Source organism: Aedes aegypti, chromosome 2 (genome assembly GCF_002204515.2).
Source record: "Aedes aegypti strain LVP_AGWG chromosome 2, AaegL5.0 Primary Assembly, whole genome shotgun sequence".
Lineage (NCBI taxonomy): Eukaryota > Metazoa > Arthropoda > Insecta > Diptera > Culicidae > Aedes > Aedes aegypti.
Window position 1 is genome coordinate 296,912,035 of NC_035108.1, and position 24,499 is coordinate 296,936,533.

Here is a 24,499-nt window from a genome sequence, read left to right on the forward strand (position 1 = left end):
TACAAAATGAACACCAAAGATTTTCTCAAGAGTTCATTTTGTGATTTTCACGAACTTCCTAAAAATTAATAAACCCTAGAAAAAATTAAAGTAGAATTCTCCTTAGGATAACCATAAAAGTTACCTTAGAGATTCCAGCATAAATTTCTTCAAAAAACCTTCCTGAAATATCTTTATGATTTCAAATAGTATTTTCTCAAAGGATTTTCTAGATTTTTTTTTTTTTCAAATTATCGTTCAGATTTTAACCAGTGAATTCCTTCAGGTATTACTCCAGAAATTGTCCCTAAGATTACTTCGGGAATAAAAGAATATAGAGTTCTTATAGATTTTCTAGTTTTTTCTAGTTAATCCTCATGATATTCATGCATAAAAACTTCTGAGATATTCCTCAAAAATAATTCAAAGGGTTCCACCAGATTTTTTTTTTTCAGAGCGATTTCAGAGATTGCTTCAAGAGTTTCTAGAAACATTTGATCAGTATTGACTTAACGGATTCCCGTCCCAAGGATTTCATGAGAATTTTCATAAGAAAATTGTAATTAAATTCCTCCAGGTTTTTATCCAGAATATGTCCAAAAACTGTTTCCAAAGAATTCCGGATTCTAGGGATTTTAAATTCAAGGATTTTGAATTTCTCCAAAAGTTTCTTTTTCAAATATATCTATGAATTCTTCTATGCCTTTGATCAAGAATTTCACCATGATATAAAGAAGATTCAACTATAAATTCTTCAAACCATTCTGCCTACGATACTTTAATTTTTCCAGAGTAAAGAAATTCATAAATTATTCCAGCAGTTTATCATGAATTCTTCCAGCGACTCTTTCGAAGAACTATCCAGTAATAATTCTTGAAATGCCCTAGCAATTATTCTAAAAACTCGTACAGGTCTTCGTCCAAAAACCTAAAAAACAATCTTCTCGTAACATCGTCAGTAAATTAATTACGAAATCCTTCCATTTGATTCTATCAGGAATTTCTTAAGAAAGTTCTTTAGGATTTTTTTCAGTAGGTTCTCCAAGTAATCTTTAAAGTTTTTGTCTATAGAATATCCTACTGATATTTTGTCTAACAAAATATATTCGGGAATTCGTCCAAAAACTTATCAAGATCTCCAGATCCCCCAGAGAATTCTCCTGGAATAATGCCGATACTCTCACAACGTATTCGTTCTGAAACTTTTCCATGGAAAATCTCTCAACGTTAGTTCTTCTTTGAATGGAGTTTTCTAGTGATTCCTTCATCAATTTACTGATACGTTTTTTGAAGAATTCTTGGGGAATTTATTCAAAAATTCTGTCAAGAGATAACAAAAGGATTTATTTCAAGAGTTCCTCAAAACAAAATTCTTCAAGTCCTATAATTGCCTAGGGTCGGTGTTCTCTTAGTGGACAGTCCCCTATAGTCGCACTAGTGGCTTTTTACGGCCATTTTGATATAAATCGTTTCAAAACATTTTTTGACATGAAGGTCAGGAGCTATTTATCTAAGTACCATTGATACACAGATTGAATTTGTTCAAAAAATGATCGAAATAATTACTTTTTCCTAAAATGTGAGCTCCCTCGCGCCTATAGTAAATCTATTGTTCCTAAAGTAGCACTACTGAGAGAAACTTTTTTTTTTATTTTACGAAATAGTTGATGAATTAAGAACTTTTTTACATAAAACAAAACCTTCTATCCACACTTTGTAGGAAAAATATAGAAGTTTTGTAAAAATACTATTTTGATAAGTATTTTGCCAACGACGTCATCCTAGTGCTACTATAGGAACAGAAATTAGAAATAGTGCTACTATGTATTCCTATAGTGGCACACGCGATAATAACTACAAACATTTGAGTTTTCGTAGTTTTCATATTTTCCCCATAAAACCAAGATAAAAAGCTTTCAGATGATGTAAAAATAATAACGCTAGCGTTATTTTTGGATTTTATGAATTTCTTCCAGAGTTTTTCTGAGTGTTGAAGGATTCCTCCAAAGATATTTCTGGAATACATTTCTTCAAAGATTGCAGTAACAATAAAAAAAAGAAAATCATTTTCATTTTCATTTTCATTTTGCAGCGTTTGGTGGGGCAATGAGAGCGCAAGTCAGTCCAAAGCCGGGGGCAGGGATAGGTAATGGCCGTAATAGTCTATGCGGACCACTTGAACACCATCGGAAATGATAGGAAGGGTTGGGGTAGGGTATAGGAAATTGGAGAAGACTTGACACAGTAATGCGATTAATGCTGCAAAATGTAAAGGTGCTGAGAGCAATTTAATTTAAGTTTTGAAGTTTGGTTTGATTTATTAAAATTTCAAACAATTGTACAAGTAAGAAAGAATGAGCTGATCGCTTTATATAAATTTAATAAACAACAAAGTAATAACAATATGAAAGTGATGCTAAGAACTGCTTATGGCACGATGCGACGCTTTAGGAGCTTTTGGTAATGGTTGAACATTACTATAAAGAACTGTTTTTATCATGTACAGATATCAAATTATAATTCAGTTCACTGATTGGCGGTGCTGATTTATATAAAAATATTTGATATTATTAAAATGAAATGTGTTACTTACTCATGATGGTCATACTTCCCTGACCAGAATTATTCTGTTTTGAGCATCTTTTTCGAAGCTATTCTATCCAGTTATCCATTGACTGCTTACAATTCTGAAATAATTCTTATTGTGCATGCTCATGCATTATATTAGTAATGATCATAATCATGCAACAGATAAGAAGGTGAGAAAGAGAGAATTAGGAACAGTGATTAGTAATGAATAATTATGTAGTTTTGTGACAATAATAAACAATTAAACAGCACTAATGAATAGCTTAAAAAATGACATTACAGCATAGCTGAGCCTTTCGGATCATAAGACCGATGTATAAAAATAATTTGTTTCGAAATTGTCCGCGTGGTCTTCTAGTGCCCCTATTTTGATCAGAATCAGTCATAGACATACATACCGAATGCTCGACATGACCCTATGACCAACATTTGTATATGTATAGCCTTAGCTGATGTGGCTTTTCTAATAGGTAGTTTTTTCACTCATTGATTGTCTTCAAAACCTTGTCAAGTATAGAAAATTGATTTTGTTTCATTTATTACTACATTGAAACTACATTGTACTTATTGAGTATTAGGTATTATTTTATGTTTAGCACTATTGATATTATCAAGGCCAGAATTCTCAGTGAGTGAAGAATTTTATAGTACTAGAACACCATAGAAGATCGCTAAACATTACCTAATCATGGAACGGCTTTTTGCTCTATTATTTTAAGTAGATGCTATTGATCTCCCTTTGCTCCTATCCGCAACCCGGTGCACGCGCCCTGTTGGTTTTCGAAAACCTCGTAGAAGATTACAAACCGTCAATGGCATTCCCAATTATTACCCCACATTGCACATTCAAGGGACTGTGCTCCTAACCCACCCTCAGTTTGTAATCTTCTCGCCAGTTTGAAATTATATTTTCCCGAAGTGAAAGTAATTTTGATGAGTGATAGCCGTACTATGTAGTAGTTTAACCAGAATCTTTAGGTCAGAAGACAAAATCTAAATTTTGTAATAAAAAGGTTGCCATTGCTTTGAAATTCACCCAACATCTAATCAAAGCTACTAACAACAGCGATCAATTATCAAAACTCATCGCTCCCTAGAAAATATAATCCCAAGCCCAGGGAACAATAAAAAAAAGAAAATCAAGAGAAAAATAAAAAAATTAACACTCAAAATATGTAAGAAAGACTGAAAATTATTGCTAGGTCAATAACATCAATTCATGATCCATTTTCCAATAAAAGTATACATGTGGAACGAAATTTAGATACAAAAAAAACTTGCTTCGATATAACGTAACCTCGATGTAACGTAACGAATATAAAAATCGAGTTATGTTATATCGAAGTATTGCTGTAAAAAGTCCTATATGGCAAACTGGAGAAACTGGCAAACTCTTAGGAATTCTTTGAAAAATTCTCAAATGCAAATGAACAGTATAGTATTTTTTAAACAGCTCCTTTATGAAGCTAGGGAAGATCTCCTATACCGTTCTGATTCATATTACGGACACTTAAGGCCTCAGTGAAGTATAACTCATCAGAAAGCATATAAAATAAATCATTATGTATAATTCTTCTGCGTTATCGAGCCTTCAAAACACTTAACTTTCGAATGTTGGGTGAAGATTTTGATTCCGCAACAGGAATAATTTTAAATACCGTTTTGATTCATATTACGAACAGCTTCAAATTCCGGACACTATTTTGTATGGGAAACATTACACACGAAATGTTTCAATTTTTGCCATTCAAAAGTTGTCACTTTCGAGGCTCGTTTTAATAAGCTTTTTCCATAAACATCTATGCAAATTTATAATGCCCAACTATCTTAGACGTCTCTTTAGTGGTTTGACGATTTCAATTTATTATTCGACTTTTCTGTTAATGTTTGTCATGAGCTATCCTGAATTCGAATCGAAGTGTTCGGAATATGAGGCAAAAGTGAAGAAGCGTCCGGAATAAGAATCATGAAAAGGCCACACATTTTGATTCATTTAAAATTATACAAGTTGCAGAAGCGTATTCTTTACCCACCATTCAAAAGTTAACGCTAAGGAATCATACAGAATGATTTATTTGGTATGCTCTATGCTGGGTTATATTTCACTGAGGCCTAAAGTGTCCGTAATATGAATCAAAACGGTAAATGGAAATGTGTGGCCTTTCCATGATTCTTATTCCGGATCCCTCTTCGCTTTTGCCTCGTATTCCGGACATTTTGATTCGAATTCCGGACAGCTCATGGAAATCGTAGTTAGAAAGGTCAAATCAATTTAAATCGACAAACCATTGAGTAGACGTCTGAGGCAATTGGGTATTGTAAATTTGTATAGAATCTATGGAAAAAAATTCACTATCAGAATTTATGAAGTTTTTTCTCGAGGAATCTGAAAAGAAATTCCTAAAGAACCAGTGAGAAAATTATCTTAAAAAAGGCTCTATTTTTAAGATCTCTAAAAAACAGAGCCTTTAAAAATAAAGCCTTGCATTAAAATAGAGGCTAAGCCTCTAAAAAGAGATCTTCTACCAGCCTTGAATAAACCATGTCCCGAAGATGGTTACTGATTTCTATTCTAAATTATAATTGAAATGAAATACGGTGAGGTCTGTAACATACCTCCAAATCAGTTTCAGAAACGGTTATGGGCCTCGCACATTTAGGTAGATCCGTATAAATTTCAAAATTAAACCGAGTTATCGAGACTGAATTTTGAGGTATTTAAGCTTTTCTAATCACTAATACCATTGATTATGGGGCCCTACACATTGCCGATCAAGGTCACCGTCAAACTAAGTTTTCATCTGCTTGTAACCTGCTAGTTTTCTAGAAATCAAATTCTTTATAGTAAATGAAACACTTACCACGATTTGGGGGCCCCTATGAACTCGGGGCCCGGTGCGGACCGCACCCACCGCACCCCCCTAGCTACGCTACTGATTCTGCCGTCATTATTCCGTCGGTTTTCACGAGGCTTCCTACTCCAACCCATGAAAAACACCCCCAGACCATCACATTTCATCACATCACACCTCCTTGCGTCATCGTTCCTTGGATGTAGCGCTCCTGAAGCTCGAGCTGTTTAACCGAAAGCGGCGGGCTCGTGTGTGGTGCAGAGCGCCACATCCAAGGAACGGTGAAGCATGGAGGAGGAAATGTGGTCTGGGGGTGTTTTTCATGGAGTGGAGTAGGAAGCCTCGTGAAAATCGACGGAATAATGACGGCAGATTCCTAAATCAACATCTTGCGGGAAAATATGGAGGTTTCGCTGATCCAGACGGGCCTTGAAGAGAAATTCATGTTTCTATTCGATTCGATATCACCGATATATTGAATCAAAATATCGATGTATCGCAATATCATTTGATATATCTGAAAGAAGCAAAATTCTTGTATCTCTTAGTTTACTGAAGTTGAGTTTCCTACGATTCACAAACAATTCTTTGAACCCTCGATATCATCGAAATGAACATGAATATCTTTTTTTACGATACATCATATAACAATTGGTATGTAAAGTGCTTTCAAATTTTAAAAAATCATTTGTTTTTGAAGAAAACCCTACAATTGTTATCAAAATATTGGTTTACGATATATCGGAAGGAAATATCGATACCACCGATATAGGGCCTATTCACAAATTTCATAACGCTGAAGGGGGTGGGTGGGTGGGTGTCCTCGTACTGTTACGGATCATGCAAAATTTGTTAAATATTCATACAAAAAGCGTTACGAGGGGGCGGGTGGGTGTCAAAAATGGCCATTTTTGGCGTTATGAAATTTGTGAATAAACCCATATTGAATAGGAAATATCGATACCAAAATATCGAACATCGAAAGCAAAATATCGATATTCCGATATATCGGAAATTTCGGAACGTCTCTACCCCGCACTCTCTGAGTTACCTTCTCAAGCGCCTGTTTGCAGATTTCCCCCTTGTAAAAAAAAGTTTGAACCGATGCATCGCGATGTTTAACCCTTTCTTTTCCACAGCTTTGTTTGACAATTTAACTATCAAAATGGCGTTTCTAAAAAAAGGGCTTGAACAAAAGTTGTTCCAAATAAGCTATATTATTCAAAACGACAATAAAAAAATTTGATTGTATTTCAATAGTTTTACCCTTAGGTCACTTATTTCGATGTTTGATAAGACAAATGAGCGTATTAACTTATTCCAATTATTATTGAGCTACTCGTACCAATTCGTTTTAGCCCACGTTCGTTGAAAATCGGTGGATCACCTGTGCTACCATGGGAAAGAGAGGGTTAAACCGAAGTACACTTGTACCGGGTATAGCATTAAGCACTGGTATAGAGACGAAGAGCGTTCGCGATTCAACGCAAGTTGCAAGGGTTAAACCACAGTTGAACATCGATTGTTCATGGAAAGACTGACTATGATGACCGGTGATAATCCGTATTTTTGGAAGCATGTCTTCTTATGCAATCAAATTATGACGTGCAAAGACAACATTAAATATTTTCACAAGGCGTATTTTCAAAATCCTATTATTTCCAATAACTTTTATCAAGGATAGGAAACTCAATTCAAAAGTGTATCACGTTATTATAATAAAATATATTCAAATAGTCAAAACTGAGCGGTGCTTATCTTGCTCCGCCCTACAATGAATCTGTTTGATTCAATCCATCACACGGTTCTCCCAGAATGTCATTACCCCCAAATGCTGTTTCCCAGAATGTTCAATATCCTTGTGATATTGAAATTTGGGCTTATGGGTCGTTTGGGGGTCCGGAATTCTGGCTAATGGAGTCCCTCACACGTAACAAGCGTAGTGAAAATCTCGTCTGTAATTCAATGATTTGACTTCAAATCATTCCACGTTGCAAGTAGAAAATGTTTTATTTAAAAAAAATGTATATCATATTACCTTGTCATATTACGCTTGTTTTCGGATTAATGTAACAACAAGTGACCGTCCATTGATTACAGGGTAATCTTTGTTTATTAACATATAAACATTACAATTTCAACTGGCGCTGTTTAAGTCATCTTCAAATGGCTTTGATCCGCGGTAATGCATTTTTACAGCTTCGAATATGGCGCACTAAGCCTAAGGTCAAAGATCAGCCGAAAGAGGAGTTTTGATTTATCACGGTCGTACATTTCTGTTCGCGGAAAACCCTTCCCCAGCGTAAAAGAATTCAAATTACCGTTTATAAGCAGTAGCAGACACTATTGAAAAGTTTTCCGCGAAGATTCGTACCATTTTCATCACTTTTAGTGAAGCTGTCTTTAATGTATCATCGGTTCGGGTAGCAATGGGGAAGTATATATTTACTTGTCCTCGGCTTGGCCATTGCAAACGGGCGAATGACTTCCGTTGCATTGGCCATTCACTTCCGGGGTAGCTTGTTTCTGTTTCAAAGGTTTTCCGCTGACCGTCATTTTCTTCAGCAATCGATTGGCCTTATACAGTTGGCCATCGTCATCGCTGGAACTTTCGCTGGTCACTTGTGCTGAACTGGATAGTTTATTTCCCTGGTCCAGATAGGCCTCCAATTTACCTACCGAGGCAAGGATTAGTCCCAAGAAGGGAGGTGATGGCTTCAGTGGCCTGGACAGATATTCCGGGTGGAACTGTGTCGCAACGAAGTAGGGATGATTTTCCAGCTCGACAATTTCCATTCGCGTCTGCTCCGAATCGTGACCGACGAACTTCATTCCCTTCGCTTCCAGTTGCTCGACGTACTTCGGATTCACTTCGTACCGATGGCGATGTCGCTCTTCGATCTGATTTACGTTACCGTACAGTTGCTCTGTGGAAAGGGTTCATGATAAGAAACTGTTTTTTAAACTACATTGTATGTGCTGTACTTATAATGCTTTTTCCTTCTTTGAACAATGTTGTTCGTTTTCCCAATCGCATCGTGCCGCCCATCTCTCCTGGATTATGTTCTGGCATATCTATGACGAGTTCGTGTTCACAATCACCCACTTCAGTTGAATTGGCATCCTGGAGATAGCAAAATATGAAAATTAGATACAGTTTCAATAACTTATGGCTAGTACCGAACACTTCTGGTTCAAAAAAGAAACCTAACAGGAAACAGAGAATAAGAATTTGATTCCTCATAAAACCTGACCATACATTATATATAATTTTCATTTTGGAAATTTATTCGAACATTACATATTTGATTGCCCATACTACTGTATGTATTTTGTCATGATTTTCTCCAGGAATAGGATCAGAAATTAATTCAGGTATTTGATCAAAGGAATTCCTTGAAACAAAGACCAAATATCAAAACATTTGAAGAGCTACTAGGTAGTACAAACATTGATAACTTAATATACATACCGCAAGATTCAAAACATTCCGTGCGAATTCTATCACCGCACATTGCAGGCCCAGACAAATGCCAAGGAAGGGCTTATTGTTCTCTCGACTCCACTGACAGGCCCGGATCTTCCCTTCCACGCCACGACAACCGAATCCTCCGGGAACAATGACTCCACTGAAATATAAAGTTAATGAAACTAACCATCACCCATAAACGCTTATGATGGTTCTTACTTGCTGTTGGTCAAACACTGCCATGCTTCATAGTAGAGATGTGGAGTTTCCTGCTTGGTCTGTCTTTCTAAATGACATGCCTCGATAAACTTCAGGTCCAGCTTATATCCGACGGCAAGCGAAGCGTGTAGCAAGGCCTTAGACAGCGAAGCATACGAATCTTCCAACTTTGTGTACTTTCCTACCAAAGCGATGGACACTTTCTTGTAGACGTTATCAACCCTTTCAGCCAAGTCACGCCAACTTTGCATGAGCCGTGCCGGTTTTGGCAATGGAATCTCCAGCTTTAGCCTCTCGTTCAAAAACTCAATCACTCCGGCTTCCTCCATCAGCAGCGGGACATGGTAGATCGACGAAAGATCGTGAATGCACACCACCTGATCCGGGGCCACGTGGCAAAAGTTACTGATTTTGTCCTGCACTTCGCTCCCGATGGGTTTCTCCGAGCGGCACACGATCAGATCGGGACTCAACCCCAAACCGCGCAGTTCCCGAACGCTGGCCTGAGTGGGTTTAGTTTTCGGCTCTCCGGTAGCCCTCGGGGATGGAACCAGTGAGACGTGAGCGACGCAGAAGTTTTCCCTCTTGACACGAAACTGGAACTGACGGAATGCTTCGACAAAGGGCATACCCTCGATGTCCCCAATGGTTCCGCCCAGTTCAACGACGCAAACCTGCGGAACACTACCGTCCTTTACTGGATTTTTGGCCACGCGTTCCACCCACTCTTGGATGGCGTCCGTGATGTGAGGAACCACTGTGAATCGAGAGCTCACATTAGAGATCGAGAAATGCATATCAACTAAGGGTATGCGCACAGCAAAATCGAGGCAAAGAGAAACCTTATTTCATTTAAAGATTCGAAGTATCAGGCTAATGGCAAAAAGAGCATGAGCATAGATGAACGTGATTGACCAGAATAATCTAAATTGCTCAAAGAACCAACAGAGTTAGGAAGTAACTTACTATCTTCAGTGACAGTTTTGAGAATTATAAACCTATCCTTACGGTCATCAGGGAAGGGAAGGAATGCTAGTGCGACAACCATTGTTACTAAGGACCGAGTATATCTCTGCATTTTCATGGTTGTTACCACACCACTGAACCGACCGCTTTTCCGTAATAGTGTGACGCTAAATTAGGCCAGAATAACACAGAAAACGTGTGCTTTTGAATGAACGGCAAGAGCCATTTCTACAGGCACTGGTTAACGTACCCTTACTAATTAATTCTACCGGTGGTTAAAGAAGATTTAATTAGATTTCGATATGCGCATACATTAGACTGTCCCAACAATTACCCTGAACGGTTTTTCCGAGGTAATCGCCGATGCGTTCTTTTTCGATGACCATCTTGTAAATCTTTCCTGTGGTGATGTTGTTATCACGGTGCAGCGTTACGTCCAGGAAGCGCTCGTAGTTTCCCAGGTCCAGATCCACCTCACCGCCATCGTCCAGCACGTAGACCTCACCTGTAGTGGAATATGGAGAGCACTTAGAAGACAGAGTTAAGTAATTTTGGTTCATAAATGATCCATCTTTTTTTGTGTATGTTGCAATAGGGGTAGAACTGGGACTTCGGATTTGCCATAAGCTTCTTCCCAACATTAGCTTTAATAAGCCTCTATTGCGCTCATCACACAGACGTTCCTAAGCAATGTCGCTCGAATGGTCACTGTGTACCCTAGCAGCAATCAGCCCTTGCCCTAGTTTTGCAGTCTAGTAATCCAGACTACTATCAAACTATGATAAGACCAGAAAGGCTACTGGAGTAAAGAACGAGCACTGTCAGAAAATGTGGACAAACGACTGAAGTATAGAATTTATTGAAAAACAGAAAACTGTGTTTGCATAGAAATTAGTAAGGGGCCGTCCATAAATGACGTAGGATTTTTTTCACTGATTGTTTACACCCCCTCCCCCCTCGTAGCACTTCGTCACAAATGCTGATACCCCCCTTGGAAAATACGTAGCATATCAAGTTTTCCTAGAAGTTCGATAAAAAAGTTTGATTATAATTACTGACAGAAATGTAAGGATAACCTAATATAACAGTTTGATATACAGTAGCGCTCAAAAGTTATTTGAAAAACAGATTTGAATAAACATATTTACTGTTCAAGTTACACAATTCTGGTTTCCAGTTCCAGTTGATACCATGACAACAAGTTTACCGTAGAATATGTGAAAAAATAATGTTTGATTGGATTGATGAAGCTCGTTACTGTTGAGTTAAGGTACAATATACTTTATAATATATTGAACAGAAATTTTGTTATATTAGAGGATTGTTTTTTGAATTATTCGTTGTTAGGAAATAGATTTCAATGAAAACGATCAATAAAATATATTAATTTGAAATGTATCATCGTCATTATTATCCAAATTCATATTCATGTAGCAATCAGTGGCCAGATATATAAAAATTACACTTGAAATATTTGGTATGTTTAGAAAATTTTAGCGACTATTATACAAATTACTCATCTCTATTAATATTTCAGCTGAACTTCATTATCGTTTCCAAACTGAAATAATCTTACACAACCTATAATGAAACAGTTAAATAATAAAAAAAAATCAAACTACCGAGTTATTAAGAAAATTGAATGATAGGGCAATTTCGATAACACTCGAATCTGTTGTCCTCATTAATATTCAGGCTATTCCATCAAAAGCATATATCAAAAAAAAATCACTGAGTTGATTGGGTGGAGATCGCCTGCAACATTGAATGCATAATTCACGGAATAAATATCTTGTTTTAATGTAATATTTGCCAAAAAGAGCATATGTTATTCTCTTGAAGAATTAAAGCCCCAACAGAAAATATGAATAAAACTAAAACGGATGACTTTATGTTTTGTTAACAAAAGGGAACACAATGTACTCCAAGTAGTTAAAGCATTGATTTTTACTCTTATTAATGCTCGAATCCTCTGAGCAGAATCTCAATAGAGAAACTTAAAAGTAGATGGAGAACCGTGTACCTTTTAATTCCGCTCCTAAATGCTTATCTTTGACAGATACGCGTATTTCGACTACCACTTACAGTCTTCTTCAGTGTCAGTTACTCGTATCCACTTGATTGATGTTTAATTAATTTATTAAACTTTTATTTTGTTTATTTATAAATTTTTAAATTTAGACACGGATATAATATAATAATCACATAATTATTAGTAGATGAAAAAACCGAATTTAGTACTATACCATTTAATTCCACTAGAGTTTGTATCCTTTGACAGATACGCGTATTTCGACCTCAACTGTAAGGCCGTCTTCAGTGTCGTGTACTAGACTCGACATAATTATTTAAAGTTTTAAAATATCTGTTTGATTGCATTTGTCAAGAAAATCTGAAATTTCATAAATATTTTTCAATCTTGTCATATGAATGTTTTGAAACTGAATCATCATTTTGTACATCAAGTTTATAAGTCAAACAAAAAAAGCAGTTCGATCAAAAATAAATGGTATGCCTTTTTTCAGCGCCTCTCTTTTTACCGACTTGATTCAAAATGCTACGTCCACCAGCTAGGACCCCTCCCTCCCCCTCGTCACACTTCGTCACAAATTCGTGAAGACTCAAATTCCCCCCGAAAAAGCTACGTCATTTATGGACGACCCCTAAAAGAATAACTGGAATAATTGCGGATGTAGAACCTAAAATGATTTTTTTAAGGATCTACGGAAATTTCGCTTGAGAAATTACTTTAGAAATATTTGGAGGAAATGCAGAAATAATTCCTGGATGAAATGCTAGAAATTTTACAGAACAATCCCTGTGGATTATTAGAAATAGCTCTCCACACGAGAGTATCAATGGTGTTCAGGGTGTTATCCAAAATTATGCGAGACTAAACTATGAAACGCTCGTTGACAAGATTCTTCTTCTTGGCATTACGTTCCCACAGGGACAGAGCCTGCTTCTCAGCTTAGTGTTCAATGATCACTTCCACAGTTATTACCTGAGAGCTTTCTTTGCCAAAGTTGCCATTTCCGCATTCGTTTATCGTGTGACAGGTACGATGATACTCTATGTCCATGGAAGTCAAGAAAATTTCCATTACGAAAAGATCCTGGACCGATCAGAAATCGAACCCAGATACCTTCAGCATGGCTTTGCTTTGTAACCGCGAACTCTAACCACTAGGCTAAGGAAGGCCCGAACAATTTTACTTAAAAAAAGTATTGGCATCCGTGTACAAAACACTCAAACATCACCTCATCAAAATTGCTTCCGAGGGTGTAAAGCTATAAATAAATGCACCTGCCTGCAAAACAAAACCTTCCCAGCCACTTACCGTGCTCGTACGGTGAAAACGTCCCCGCGTCGATGTTGATGTACGGATCGATCTTAATCGATGTGACGCCGATTCCGCACGCATTAAGCAGCGTGCCGAAGGAGCTGGCGATGACGCCCTTGCCGACGCCACTGATGACGCCTCCGGTTACCAAAATGTACTTCATCGCTGCTGCTGTGGCCTCCGATGCCAAGTGTCGCTTTCTCTGCGAGAAAACTGCTGCCCCTATCGATGCTTTGCTCGATTGTAGAACTAGCAACTTCTGCAGGAGAACTGGGGAACGGTTACACATGCACCAAACCAATCGTGCAGCTCTCAAGTGGACCACGTGGTGTCAAGGGCTTCGCTCTGAAAAGTAATCTCTAATTAGAAACGCTATTTGAACAAATGAGGCGCACTGCGCACAATGGTCCGAATCGACAATTTAGAAGGAAAATAAGCTTGTTCTCTGCTTTCGTTGAATTTAGACGTATGATGTCTTCAAGGAAATTGTACGTAGTTGAGTTTTGCATCTTCTTTGGTAAAGCCATATTAAGGTTTAAATTTTGAATATTTTTTTTTTGTTCAAGAATTATTACAATGATAAACTATGACAAACACACTTTTAATCTAACTCTTCAGTTAAGCTAAGTAAAATGAAGAACTAGTGATATGTAGGTATTAAAATATCATGTTTAAAAATCAAATACTCAAGCGAATTCTGGTGCAAGTGTATTCGCCACCACAATTTTTAATACAAAAACAAAGTTTCTGATTAGGTATTATATTTTTCCTGCTGAGCATGGATTGAAAGCTTTCGTTTAACGTATTGACAGCAATCAAAGGTCTTTTGATTTATGTATAAATAATATTTTGCCTTAGGGTGGCCAAAACTGGTACATCTCCCCTATTCTACATCTGTAGTGTACAACCCATTAAATTTTCAGCTTCATCGGTTCACTAAAACTCGAGATTTGCTTTTGCAAAGTTTTGGTGATAATTGTTAGAGTGAGATAAAAGATAGGGAAAATAACACTGTTCCCCGTGTCACCTTAACCGTGAATCAAAACAAAACACTACTTGAGTCGATTTTACACTGGTACCATCAGTGTACCAGTATCCGCTCATGCCCCCATTTCCGCTCACTAGTATAAAAATTGATTTTTCGTGTCAAAAACCATCATTTTTCGCACGGATTTATTCTAGCAATACTAACCACTTTCAAATGATGTCGTCTGACATTATTTTCATTTGATAAAATCCTTCTTTATATTGAAAACACAAGACCTTGTGAGCGGTTATTGGAACACTAGGTATTTTTGTGTGTTCCAATAACCGCTCATGCAAAAAATTAAACAAAATTTCAAAGAAATGTCGATTTTGATATACAGCCTTATTTATTGTAGTAGTAGCTATGGTTTGACCATAAAAAATATCAGGATAAATAACAAAATTTCAAAATAATGCATTTTTCAGTAAGTTCGTCCCGAATTCTGTTTATCGTGAGCGGAAATAGGAACACTTAGATGCAATAACAAATGCAATTAAATATTTTTTTTATGAACGTTTTTCAAATTCTTTTTATCTTGCCGCTGATAACCTATACTTGGAGCAACATTGTGACATGAAAATAGTTTTGATCGACTTAATAGTTGTTTTATAATAAACATTTGGACACATAACTTCCCTTAAATGAGCGGAATCTGGTGCACTGATGGTACAAAAACGTCGTAAGTAACTGAATGAAACGGTTTATCGTTTTGTCATATTTTTTGTGGGAAGAATAGAAACTATATCCAGTTTTTTACCGCGAGCTGATTGTATGCTAAATTTGAGGGATGTACACGACGAAAAAATGTTAAAAAGGTGATTCATTTTGAAACAGTTTTAGATGACTAGTTTTGATTCTTCTCAATTAATTTTCTCAAAACCGTTTGAAAGTTATTTACGTCGATTTAAAAAAGGAATCGCGATATATAAATATATAATATATCCATAATATCAGTTCTTCGCAAAACTAAGGTAAATAGTGAAATTTTGATTACTTTTTTTGCACAATCAGGTATATTACTAACCTTAAAAATAGTATGTAGATTTAAGACAATCTAATGCTCATTATTGTGAATTTGTATTAGGAAATTGAAGCTACCAAATTATGTTTCTACTACACAACTTTTTATATTTTTTTAAATATAATTTTGGTATGCTATCAACCTCGCCTTCAAATAGCAATCTTCCTCAAAAATTTCTTCAATGGAACTAAACATTTTTGTACTTACAAAAATGAATAAAATTGATGCTCTTAGTGTTCTTTACTCATTTAACAATAATAACATCAAACTTGCTGACTTTCGATGACGTTTGTCATATAACTAGATTTATGGATTATTGGAAATTTGACTGTATATCAAAATGTACGTTTGAAACTATTGTGATTGAATTGCAAGGTGCATTACAGAACTATGAAATGCATCACACCTACATAATTGTATTTAAAATGTCGAGGACAATTAGCCAACATTCTAAAAGTTTATCAATCTTCTTCTTCTTGGCATTACTTCCTCACTGGGAAAGAGCTCTTATGAGCACTTCCACAGTTATTAACTGAGAGCTTTCTTTGCCAAAGTTGCCATTTTCGCATTCGTATATCGTGTGGCAAATACGATGATACTCTATGCCCAGGGAAGTCAAGGAAATTTCCTTTACGAAAAGATCCTGGACCGACCGGGAATCGAACCCAGACACCTTCAGCATGGCTTTGCTTCGTACCCGCGGACTCTAACCACTCGGCTAAGGGAGGCCCCGAAATTCAAATCGACCTAAGAAACTTTCATATCATTTGAGAAAATTAATTAGGAGGAATCACAACCTGTTTTTTTTAACATTTTTCCGCCGTGTACCTACATCGCTTAAATTTTGCACGCAATCAGATCCTGGTTAAATATTAGGTGGTTTATGCACCCGTAACGCGTATAGATTACCTTTTCGAGGTGTGTTACGAGGTAAGATCTACCATATTGGACTCTGCATCTTTGTGTCTGAGAAGGAAATACAGGTATGCACGCATTTGCATATTTTCATAGCCAATTTATACTGGGTCATTGTGGAATCGAAGGTAATGAAAAAGCTGATTTACTTGCAAGGAAAGGGTCAAGTGTCCAGTTCATAGGACCAGAACCATTCTGCGGTGTATCCAAATGTTCAATACAAATGGAATTGAAACAATGGGAGGATCAAATGATACAGTCAAACTGGATTGCAACATAAACCTTAAGGCAATCAAAACGTTATGGAGTTATGAACATCCAAATAAAAACGTTATAGAAAAACTTTTAGGTTTAAACATAAAATCTTTAAGCATACTTATTGGACTTTTCACAGGACATTGTCCGACAAGATATCATTTGAATAAAATCAATCGATGTCAAACTGGTGTCTGTCGGTTTTGTGACTGTGAAATAGAGACCTCACAACATTTGCTCTGTGACTGTCCAGCGTTATATGTACGTAGAAGACAATATTTCAATAAGGGCATTTTAAGCCCTTTTGAAATTTGGTTAGAAAATCTCAATCTGGTTATTGGTTTCATTCTAAGAATCATACCGGATTGGAGTACTTCGCATCATCAGTCAACGGCATTTACCGCAAATGGTAATTCGTCGTCCTGAAATAATGCAAATTAACCAGGGGTATACCACAATAGATCAAATTCATGGTCGCAGTGGTTTAAATCCCAACACAAAAAAAGCGCCAGTTCATGGTACCTAAAAGGTTAGGACTACAAAACGTCACGTCGATAATCGATTCTGCACCATTTCTGCGGAAGGTACTCACTGTAGCCACATTTACCAGCTCTACATTTAATCAGTGATGCCACATACACAGATTTTTCCTGTTTTTGCTTACAGATATCTGTGATCACAGATCACAGATTTTTAAGATAAAAAAGATTTTTAAGATTTAGGATATTTCACGAGTTTATGACACGGTTTTGGAAGATATTGTTGAGAATTACAATCTCTGCTATCCGTGTACCTCATTGATGCGCCCCTCGTTGACTATGACCATCTGTCATCCATCAATATAACTCTCCACTTTTATTCTACACAGCAATCAACCATTTTGAATAAAGCTAAAGAGCAAACGTGTATTTTCTAATCGCTTAAAGTTAATTCGTGTTTATCGCGTTTCCATTCGTTTTTCCGAAAGTCCTCTGGCCATATCTCTTTAGGTTATTGGCCCAGTTTCGCGCAGTGATAAAAGTGAAGTGGATAATGGCAGAGGAGGAGAAAAATGAGCGTTTTCTGTTGCCGCTTTTCGACGGGGGAAACTTCACCGCATGGAAGTTCCGCATGCGGGTTCTGCTCGAGGAGCACGAGCTGCTAGAGTGTGTGGAGACGGAGGCGGGGGAAGTGCCGGAGCTGTTGGATGAAGCGGGTGATAGTGTTCAAGTGAAAAGCGAGAAGAAAGTGAACCGTGAGAAGCGAGCGAAGAAAGATAGGAAGTGTAAATCACTGTTAATTTCTCGCATTCACGATACACAACTTGAGTATGTGCAGGAGAAAAACACCCCGAAGCAAATTTGGGACGCTTTGGTTCGTGTATTCGAGCGAAAAAGTATCGCTAGCAGAATGCACTTGAAGAGGAAAATGCTTTCTTTGCGTTTTCAGTCGGGTTCTATGCAGGACCATTTTCTCCAATTCGACCGTCTAGTGCGTGAATATCGGAACACAGGTGCGGTGATCGATGACGTCGACGTGATATGTCATCTGCTGATCACGCTCGGTCCCGCTTTCTCCACGGTAGTGACGGCATTAGAAACGATGCCGGAAGATGCTTTGTCGTTGGAATTTGTGAAGTGTCGTCTCCTAGACGAAGAAATTAAACAAAAGGGAGCAAGTGCGGATTCGAATACTTCGTCGCGATCGGGTGGTGCAGCGTTTGCTGGCCACAAGAAGAAGGAAAAGAAGAAGTATATCATGAAGTGTTACGGTTGCCAGCAAGAGGGCCACAAACTAGTGGATTGCCCGAAGAATCAGCAGAAAGTGAGTACGAAAGAAAAGAATCGTTCGAAGGCGAACATGGCAGATGGAAATGGTGTTTCGTTCCTGGTTCTGAAGAACGGTGACACCATCACGGATCGACAACGAGTGCAGTGGTTTATAGATTCCGGTTGTTCAGACCATCTAGTGAACGATGAGAGTCTGTTCGACGAATTGCGACCGCTCGAGAAGCCAATTGAGATTGCCGTTGCGAAGGACGGCGAGGCGATCGTAGCACGTCATTCCGGAACCGTACGATTGATGTCCGTCGTAGATGGTGAGTCCGTTCCATGTACTATTAACAATGTGTTGTTTGTACCTTCATTGCGATTCAATTTGTTCTCTGTACTAAAAGTCGAGGAAAGGGGAATGAAAGTATTGTTCGGCGACGGCAAAGTGAAGATTTTCGACGGTTCAAGGGTAGTGACGACTGGTGTACGTCGAGGTAAATTGTACGAACTTGACTTTTACTCGATCGGTCATTGTGCGGGAAAATCGATGTTAGCGTGCGGACGAATTGCGAAAGAACTAGAACTATGGCATCGTAGATTCGGGCATCTGAACATGCACCAGCTCGAACAGCTGATCGGTAAGCAAATGGTTGATGGTTTGTCGCCCGGGAAGAACTCAAACCGAAGTGAAATCGTTTGTGAACCTTGCGTCGTGGGTAAACAAACCCGAAAGCCTTTTACCATGCGCGAAGGAAAACGTTCGTCGCGAGTGTTAGAGGTCGTCCATTCAGACGTGTGCGGCCCTGTAACGCCGATCGGTCGAGGAGGTGAACAGTATTTTGTTACGTTCATAGACGATTGGTCGCATTTCGTAATGATCTTTCCGATGAAATCAAAGAGCGAAGTCCTCGAGTGGTTTCAGTATCACGAGGCACTGGCAACAGCGAAGTTTGGGGTTCGGATTTCCCGTCTCAAGTGTGATAATGGTGGGGAATACCGGAATAAAGCATTTGAAGGTTTCTGCCGAAAGAAGGGAATTCAGATCGACTGGACGATTCCCTATACGCCGGAACAGAATGGTACTAGTGAGAGAATGAATCGTACCGTTGTTGAGCGAGCGAGAGCGATGCTTGAGGATTCGAAGATCGATAAGTCATTCTGGGTGCAGGCTGTGCAGACGGCCGCATACCTTGTGAACAGGTCTCCAACGGGTGCGATTGACGAAGATAAAACACCTTCAGAGCGTTGGGAGGGCAAGAAGCCAAATGTGTCTCGACTTCGTGTTTTTGGGTCCACTGTGTTCGTGCACGTGCCGGCGGAGCGGCGCAAGAAGCTGGACGCCAAAGCATGGAAGGGTGTGCTAGTCGGCTATTCGCCAAACGGATATCGGGTGTGGAATCAAATAACGGATGAGATAGTGGCTGCTCGAGATGTCGATTTCGTGGAATCAGTTGAGGCTGTAGGCGGTACGAAGAAGAAGCTTAACAGTGAAGTGTCAGTGATCCGAGTCCGTCCAATTGACAATGACTTTGAGGGACAAGACGGTGAAGAATTGATTAGTGATGTGGGTAGTGATCTCGAAGATAACTATACGACCGTAAGTGACGATGAAGAAAGCGACGAGGGTGAGCAACGTGAACCAACTGATATTGTTTCTGGTGGAAGGCCAACTCGTAGTCGCAGTGCGCCTACCTGGCACAAGGATTATGAAATAGACTACGCCAGTTTTGCGTTGAATGCGTTGGGATATGTTGAAGACTTGCCTGAATCGGTATCAGAGCTACGGAAGAGAAGTGATTGGCCTCAATGGCAGAAGGCCATGCAAGATGAGATTGACTCGCAGGTGAAGAACAATACATGGAGTTTGGTGAAGTTGCCAGAAGGTCGGAACGCGATATCTTGCAAGTGGATCTTTAAGATCAAAAGAGCAGAGGATGGACAGCCACCACGATACAAGGCTAGGCTCGTAGCTAGAGGCTTCAGCCAAAGACGTGGTTTTGATTACGAGGAAACATACTCGCCGGTGGCTCGGCTGGATACGTTGCGTGCGGTTTTGGCGTTGGCAAACAAGGAAGGGATGGCCGTACATCAGATGGATGTCAAGACGGCGTTCCTCAATGGAACCTTAGCAGAGGAAATTTACATGCAACAGCCGGATGGATTCAGCCGTAAGAATGGTCTGGTATGTCACCTTCACAAGTCAATATATGGCCTAAAGCAAGCGTCCAGATCATGGAACGATCGGTTCCATTCTTTTATGGAAAAGTTGGGTTTCAAGCGCAGTGCGAATGACCTTTGTCTCTACGTACAGGGATCAGGAAGGAATCGAGTGATACTAGTATTATATGTCGACGATGTCCTGGTGGTTGGTCCTTCAGAGAAGATAGTTCTGCAAGTAAAGCAAGCTTTGTCCGGAGAATTCGATATGACCAATGTAGGTCCTGTGAAGTGTTTCCTAGGGATGAAGATAGAACGGGATGTTGAAACGAAGGTTATGCGAATCAGCCAGAGAAACTATTTGGAGAGCCTGTTGGTTCGTTTCGGCATGGAGGACAGTCGTCCTGTCTCCACACCAATGGAGCACAGGTTGCGACTTGCGAAGGGAGATGAGACCAAGCGGATTGATAAGCCCTACCGTGAGCTCGTAGGCTGTATTATGTACGTGTCGATGACTTCGAGGCCGGATCTGGCTGCAGCGGCTAACTACTTTAGCCAGTTTCAAACCTGTTTCAACGAAGAGCACTGGGCTCATTTGCGAAGAGTGTTGAGATACATCAAGGGAACCTTGGATGTGGGACTCGTGTATCAAGCGCATAACGAAGCAAAGTTGCTGGAAGTTTTCTCCGACGCGGACTGGGGCAACGATATTACGGATCGTCGCTCTGTATCCGGGGCGGTGTTTAAGGTGTTTGGTGCAACTGTTAGCTGGTTCGCGAGGAAGCAACCCACAGTATCGCTCTCATCAACGGAGGCCGAACTCGTCGCTCTATGTGCAGCAGCATGCCATAGCCAGTGGTTGGTACGTGTGTTGAAGGACCTGAGATGGAAAACGGACAACCCTGTGCTATTTCGTGAAGACAATCAGTCCACAATGAAGATAGTGTCAAATCCTAAGGATACCGGAAGACTTAAGCATATCGACGTGAAGTATTTCTACGTTCGGGATCTTGTTGAGAACGGAAGTATCCAGATAGAATACGTGCCATCATCGGAACAGCAGGCAGACTTGTTAACCAAAGGTCTTCACCAGCTTTCGTGAAGCTGCGGTCGAGCATCGGAGTTCTGGATTGCAGCTCTTGAGCGGGCGTGTTGAGAATTACAATCTCTGCTATCCGTGTACCTCATTGATGCGCCCCTCGTTGACTATGACCATCTGTCATCCATCAATATAACTCTCCACTTTTATTCTACACAGCAATCAACCATTTTGAATAAAGCTAAAGAGCAAACGTGTATTTTCTAATCGCTTAAAGTTAATTCGTGTTTATCGCGTTTCCATTCGTTTTTCCGAAAGTCCTCTGGCCATATCTCTTTAGATATGAAAAATGCCATAACTCAGTTTAGTTTTTCTCAAAAACTTAAGTATTTTTAATTTTTAGAAATAATTATGCGTCTTTAACTTACTTTTAGTAGAATAAGTTCATAATAAAAAATGTTGACATTCCAAGAACACCCATAAAACGTTCGCAAAAGTTCTTTTTAACCCGAAAATATAAATTTTTGGATTTTATTGCGACACAGATTTTAACCAAGATTTTTTAAGGTTGACTGAGGATAAAAAAGATTTGTTCAGCCGATAACACAGATGAGAATCGGAATAAATGTGGCAACACTGCATTTAATGCGGCCAAGGATTCCAACAATAGCTGGCCTTTAGCTAGTGTTACTATACACTCTGGCAAATGGACTATCGATAAACAAAGGAACCCCTTATGAAAATTCGCCACAAGGAATCGGGTTGAAATTCATAAATTAGCCTTATGAAACCGAAATTTGAAAACAAAAATAGTTTTTGCGGCAACCTGGAATCGAACCAAGGACCTTGCGATCGATAGGCTCGTGCGTACACCCCGCGCCTATCGACGCCTTGGAGTGGAGTGATGCTAAAACGATACATAAAGCGTTCGTATTGCGATAATTGTTCCATCTTTCATAAGACAAAATGTATGAATTTCGATAGTCCAGTTCGCTGCGTGTAGGAACAGAAATAAGAAATAATGCTACTATAGGCAGTAGGCACTTGTGTTCCTTTCATATGGTGTAAAAATTTTGCCTCCGGCTTTATTGTTCGATTTTATACGAATATTTGTTCTTAGTTATGCGGTACATCGACCCTAGTTCATAATAACATCTTCTAAAAGTTTGCCACAAATTCCTTTCAAACAAAAAAGTTGCACTCAAAATTTAAACCAAAATAACAACCACCCTATCCAACTTTATACCCCCGCTAATTTGAACGGTACCTCATGCAAACCCTAGGGGTTCATTTATAATTTGAACTTCTGGTTACCTCTTTCGCTGTTCTGATTTGATTCTGCGTTCCATTCCACAAAGTTCTTTTCCACTTTACTTCGTTTCATAAGCTAAATGACGTTTGAACCATTTTTAACTTGAACGATGTGCAAATTAGCGGGGTACAAATTAAAACGTGTTCAGATAAAAATCTTATTTCCTGCTAAATTGTCGTTTCGGACCATTGTGCACTGGTAAAGCGTTAAGCAGGGAGAGGCTGAGACGTAATTTGCAGTTTCTTCACTTCCGACAAACAATTTAGCATTAAGATAGGTCATGCACAATTCGAAGTCTTAAAACAAACTATTTATCAACTTTCGACACGGCTAAAAGATCCAGCTGCTCACCGATAATCGATTGGCCAGATTGGCCACTTTCTACCGAGACACCTTTCCTTCCACTTGGGAGACAAATAATTTATTGACAAACAGCTGTGCTTTTGTTTTGGTTTCGACTTTTTCGCACTGTTTCCAAAACAAAATACCGATAGAGAGCTTCAGTTGCGCTGGTGTTAGTGTGACTTTTGACGGCAGAGGAAGTTTACTTTTGCTCCAACGCCGCATTTCTTAGAATCGCGTTTCTCTTCCGTTGAATTACGGAACATACCATATTTATTACAAATTGATAATTACTACTACCGCGCACCTGCAAACCGTGCTTAACGTAAACTTCTTATAAATCCTACAGTAAGTTAAAAATATCCCTCTTTTTCGCGATGTTGCAATTCTAACCTCCCATGCCTCTTCCTTCTCCAGCTTCAAACCCATGTGATAGAGCGGTTTACACAATTCTACTCACAAAATTCCGGGCTCCGGTCACGATATTCGCCGATTTCTGGGTCACAAACGCATTAAAAGTAATCCACTGCACTGAATACGGTAAAAACGCAAGTTTATTCGCGAGAAAATCTTTAAAAATCACAAGACAAACAAGAGATGCACTTCCGCACTGAAGAACCGCGTCGCGCACAAACAGTGGAGTACTATTGGGAGAGGGCGTGTGTACAATTTTGGTATGCAAAACGCTTGCTGTTCTGTACTTTCCATGGGAAGTACCTAATTGCAAACGCCCACGAAAATCGATGCCAAGTGTATCGAAAATTGTTCTCTGTTCGATTAATTATTGTTTGATTTAAATATGATGGGTATATATTAAGGATAATATGTTATAAACCGATATCAATAATCAAATCTGGATCAATTCTGTTAAGTCCTTTTCCAATAGTACTCCGTTTATATTTTTTTCAAAAGCGTTACGCGATAACTGTCACCGCGTCGAGGGAAAAGACAGAAGCAACCTGCCTTGCCTTGCACGGTGGTTTGCGAATACCCTTTAATGGGTAAAAATTCACCCATTTTCGCTAGAAGTGCCTCTCCACATTTAATGAGTAAACACGGTTTACTCTTTAACGGGTAAATGCGGTTTCTGTCAATGGATGGGTATTTTTTACCCTTTGTGGAGGTGTCGAATGTTTCACAAATGGGTAAAAAATACCCTTTTTGACAACCATATTTTGCTGAGCGTTTCAATATAATGCATACAAGGTAATTTTATCATGTAAAATAATATTAAACAATAATTGGGTCCTAAAACTTTAAATG

The 24,499-nt window shown here is 38.8% G+C and overlaps 1 protein-coding gene and 1 long non-coding RNA gene across 3 annotated transcripts; one reads left to right on the top strand and one right to left on the bottom strand.

Annotated features, from left to right (window-relative positions):
- Positions 1–7,506: 7,506 nt before the first annotated feature.
- Positions 7,507–23,892, bottom strand: LOC5566525 (CTP synthase). Of its 2 annotated transcripts, none has more exons than XM_001650854.2 (7): positions 23,697–23,892; positions 13,415–13,762; positions 10,409–10,579; positions 9,109–9,865; positions 8,893–9,049; positions 8,406–8,544; positions 7,507–8,347 (listed from the first exon to the last, which is right to left on the bottom strand). In XM_001650854.2, the coding sequence occupies exons 2-7, from the start codon at positions 13,704–13,706 to the stop codon at positions 7,866–7,868; spliced, it is 1,998 nt and encodes a 665-aa protein (XP_001650904.1). In that variant the 5' UTR covers positions 13,707–13,762; positions 23,697–23,892; the 3' UTR covers positions 7,507–7,865. The 2 variants fall into 2 exon arrangements, with proteins under 2 accessions (XP_001650904.1, XP_021701161.1); XM_021845469.1 differs by lacking the exon at positions 23,697–23,892 and adding an exon at positions 23,246–23,335.
- LOC110676671 lies at positions 23,460–23,815 on the top strand. Its single transcript, XR_002500617.1, has 2 exons — positions 23,460–23,584; positions 23,654–23,815. It is a non-coding gene; the product is annotated as an uncharacterized LOC110676671 (long non-coding RNA).
- Positions 23,893–24,499: the final 607 nt, after the last annotated feature.

Coding starts and splice junctions, on each gene's coding strand:
- LOC5566525 (XM_001650854.2), bottom strand. CDS start 13,706: ATGTGTAACCGTTCCCCAGTTCTCCTGCAGAAGTTGCTAGTTCTACAA. Junction 9,866..10,408: donor CCTCGGAAAAACCGTTCAGG/GTAATTGTTGGG, acceptor CTCGATTCACAG/TGGTTCCTCACATCACGGAC. Junction 8,348..8,405: donor AGAAGGAAAAAGCATTATAA/GTACAGCACATA, acceptor CCCTTTCCACAG/AGCAACTGTACGGTAACGTA.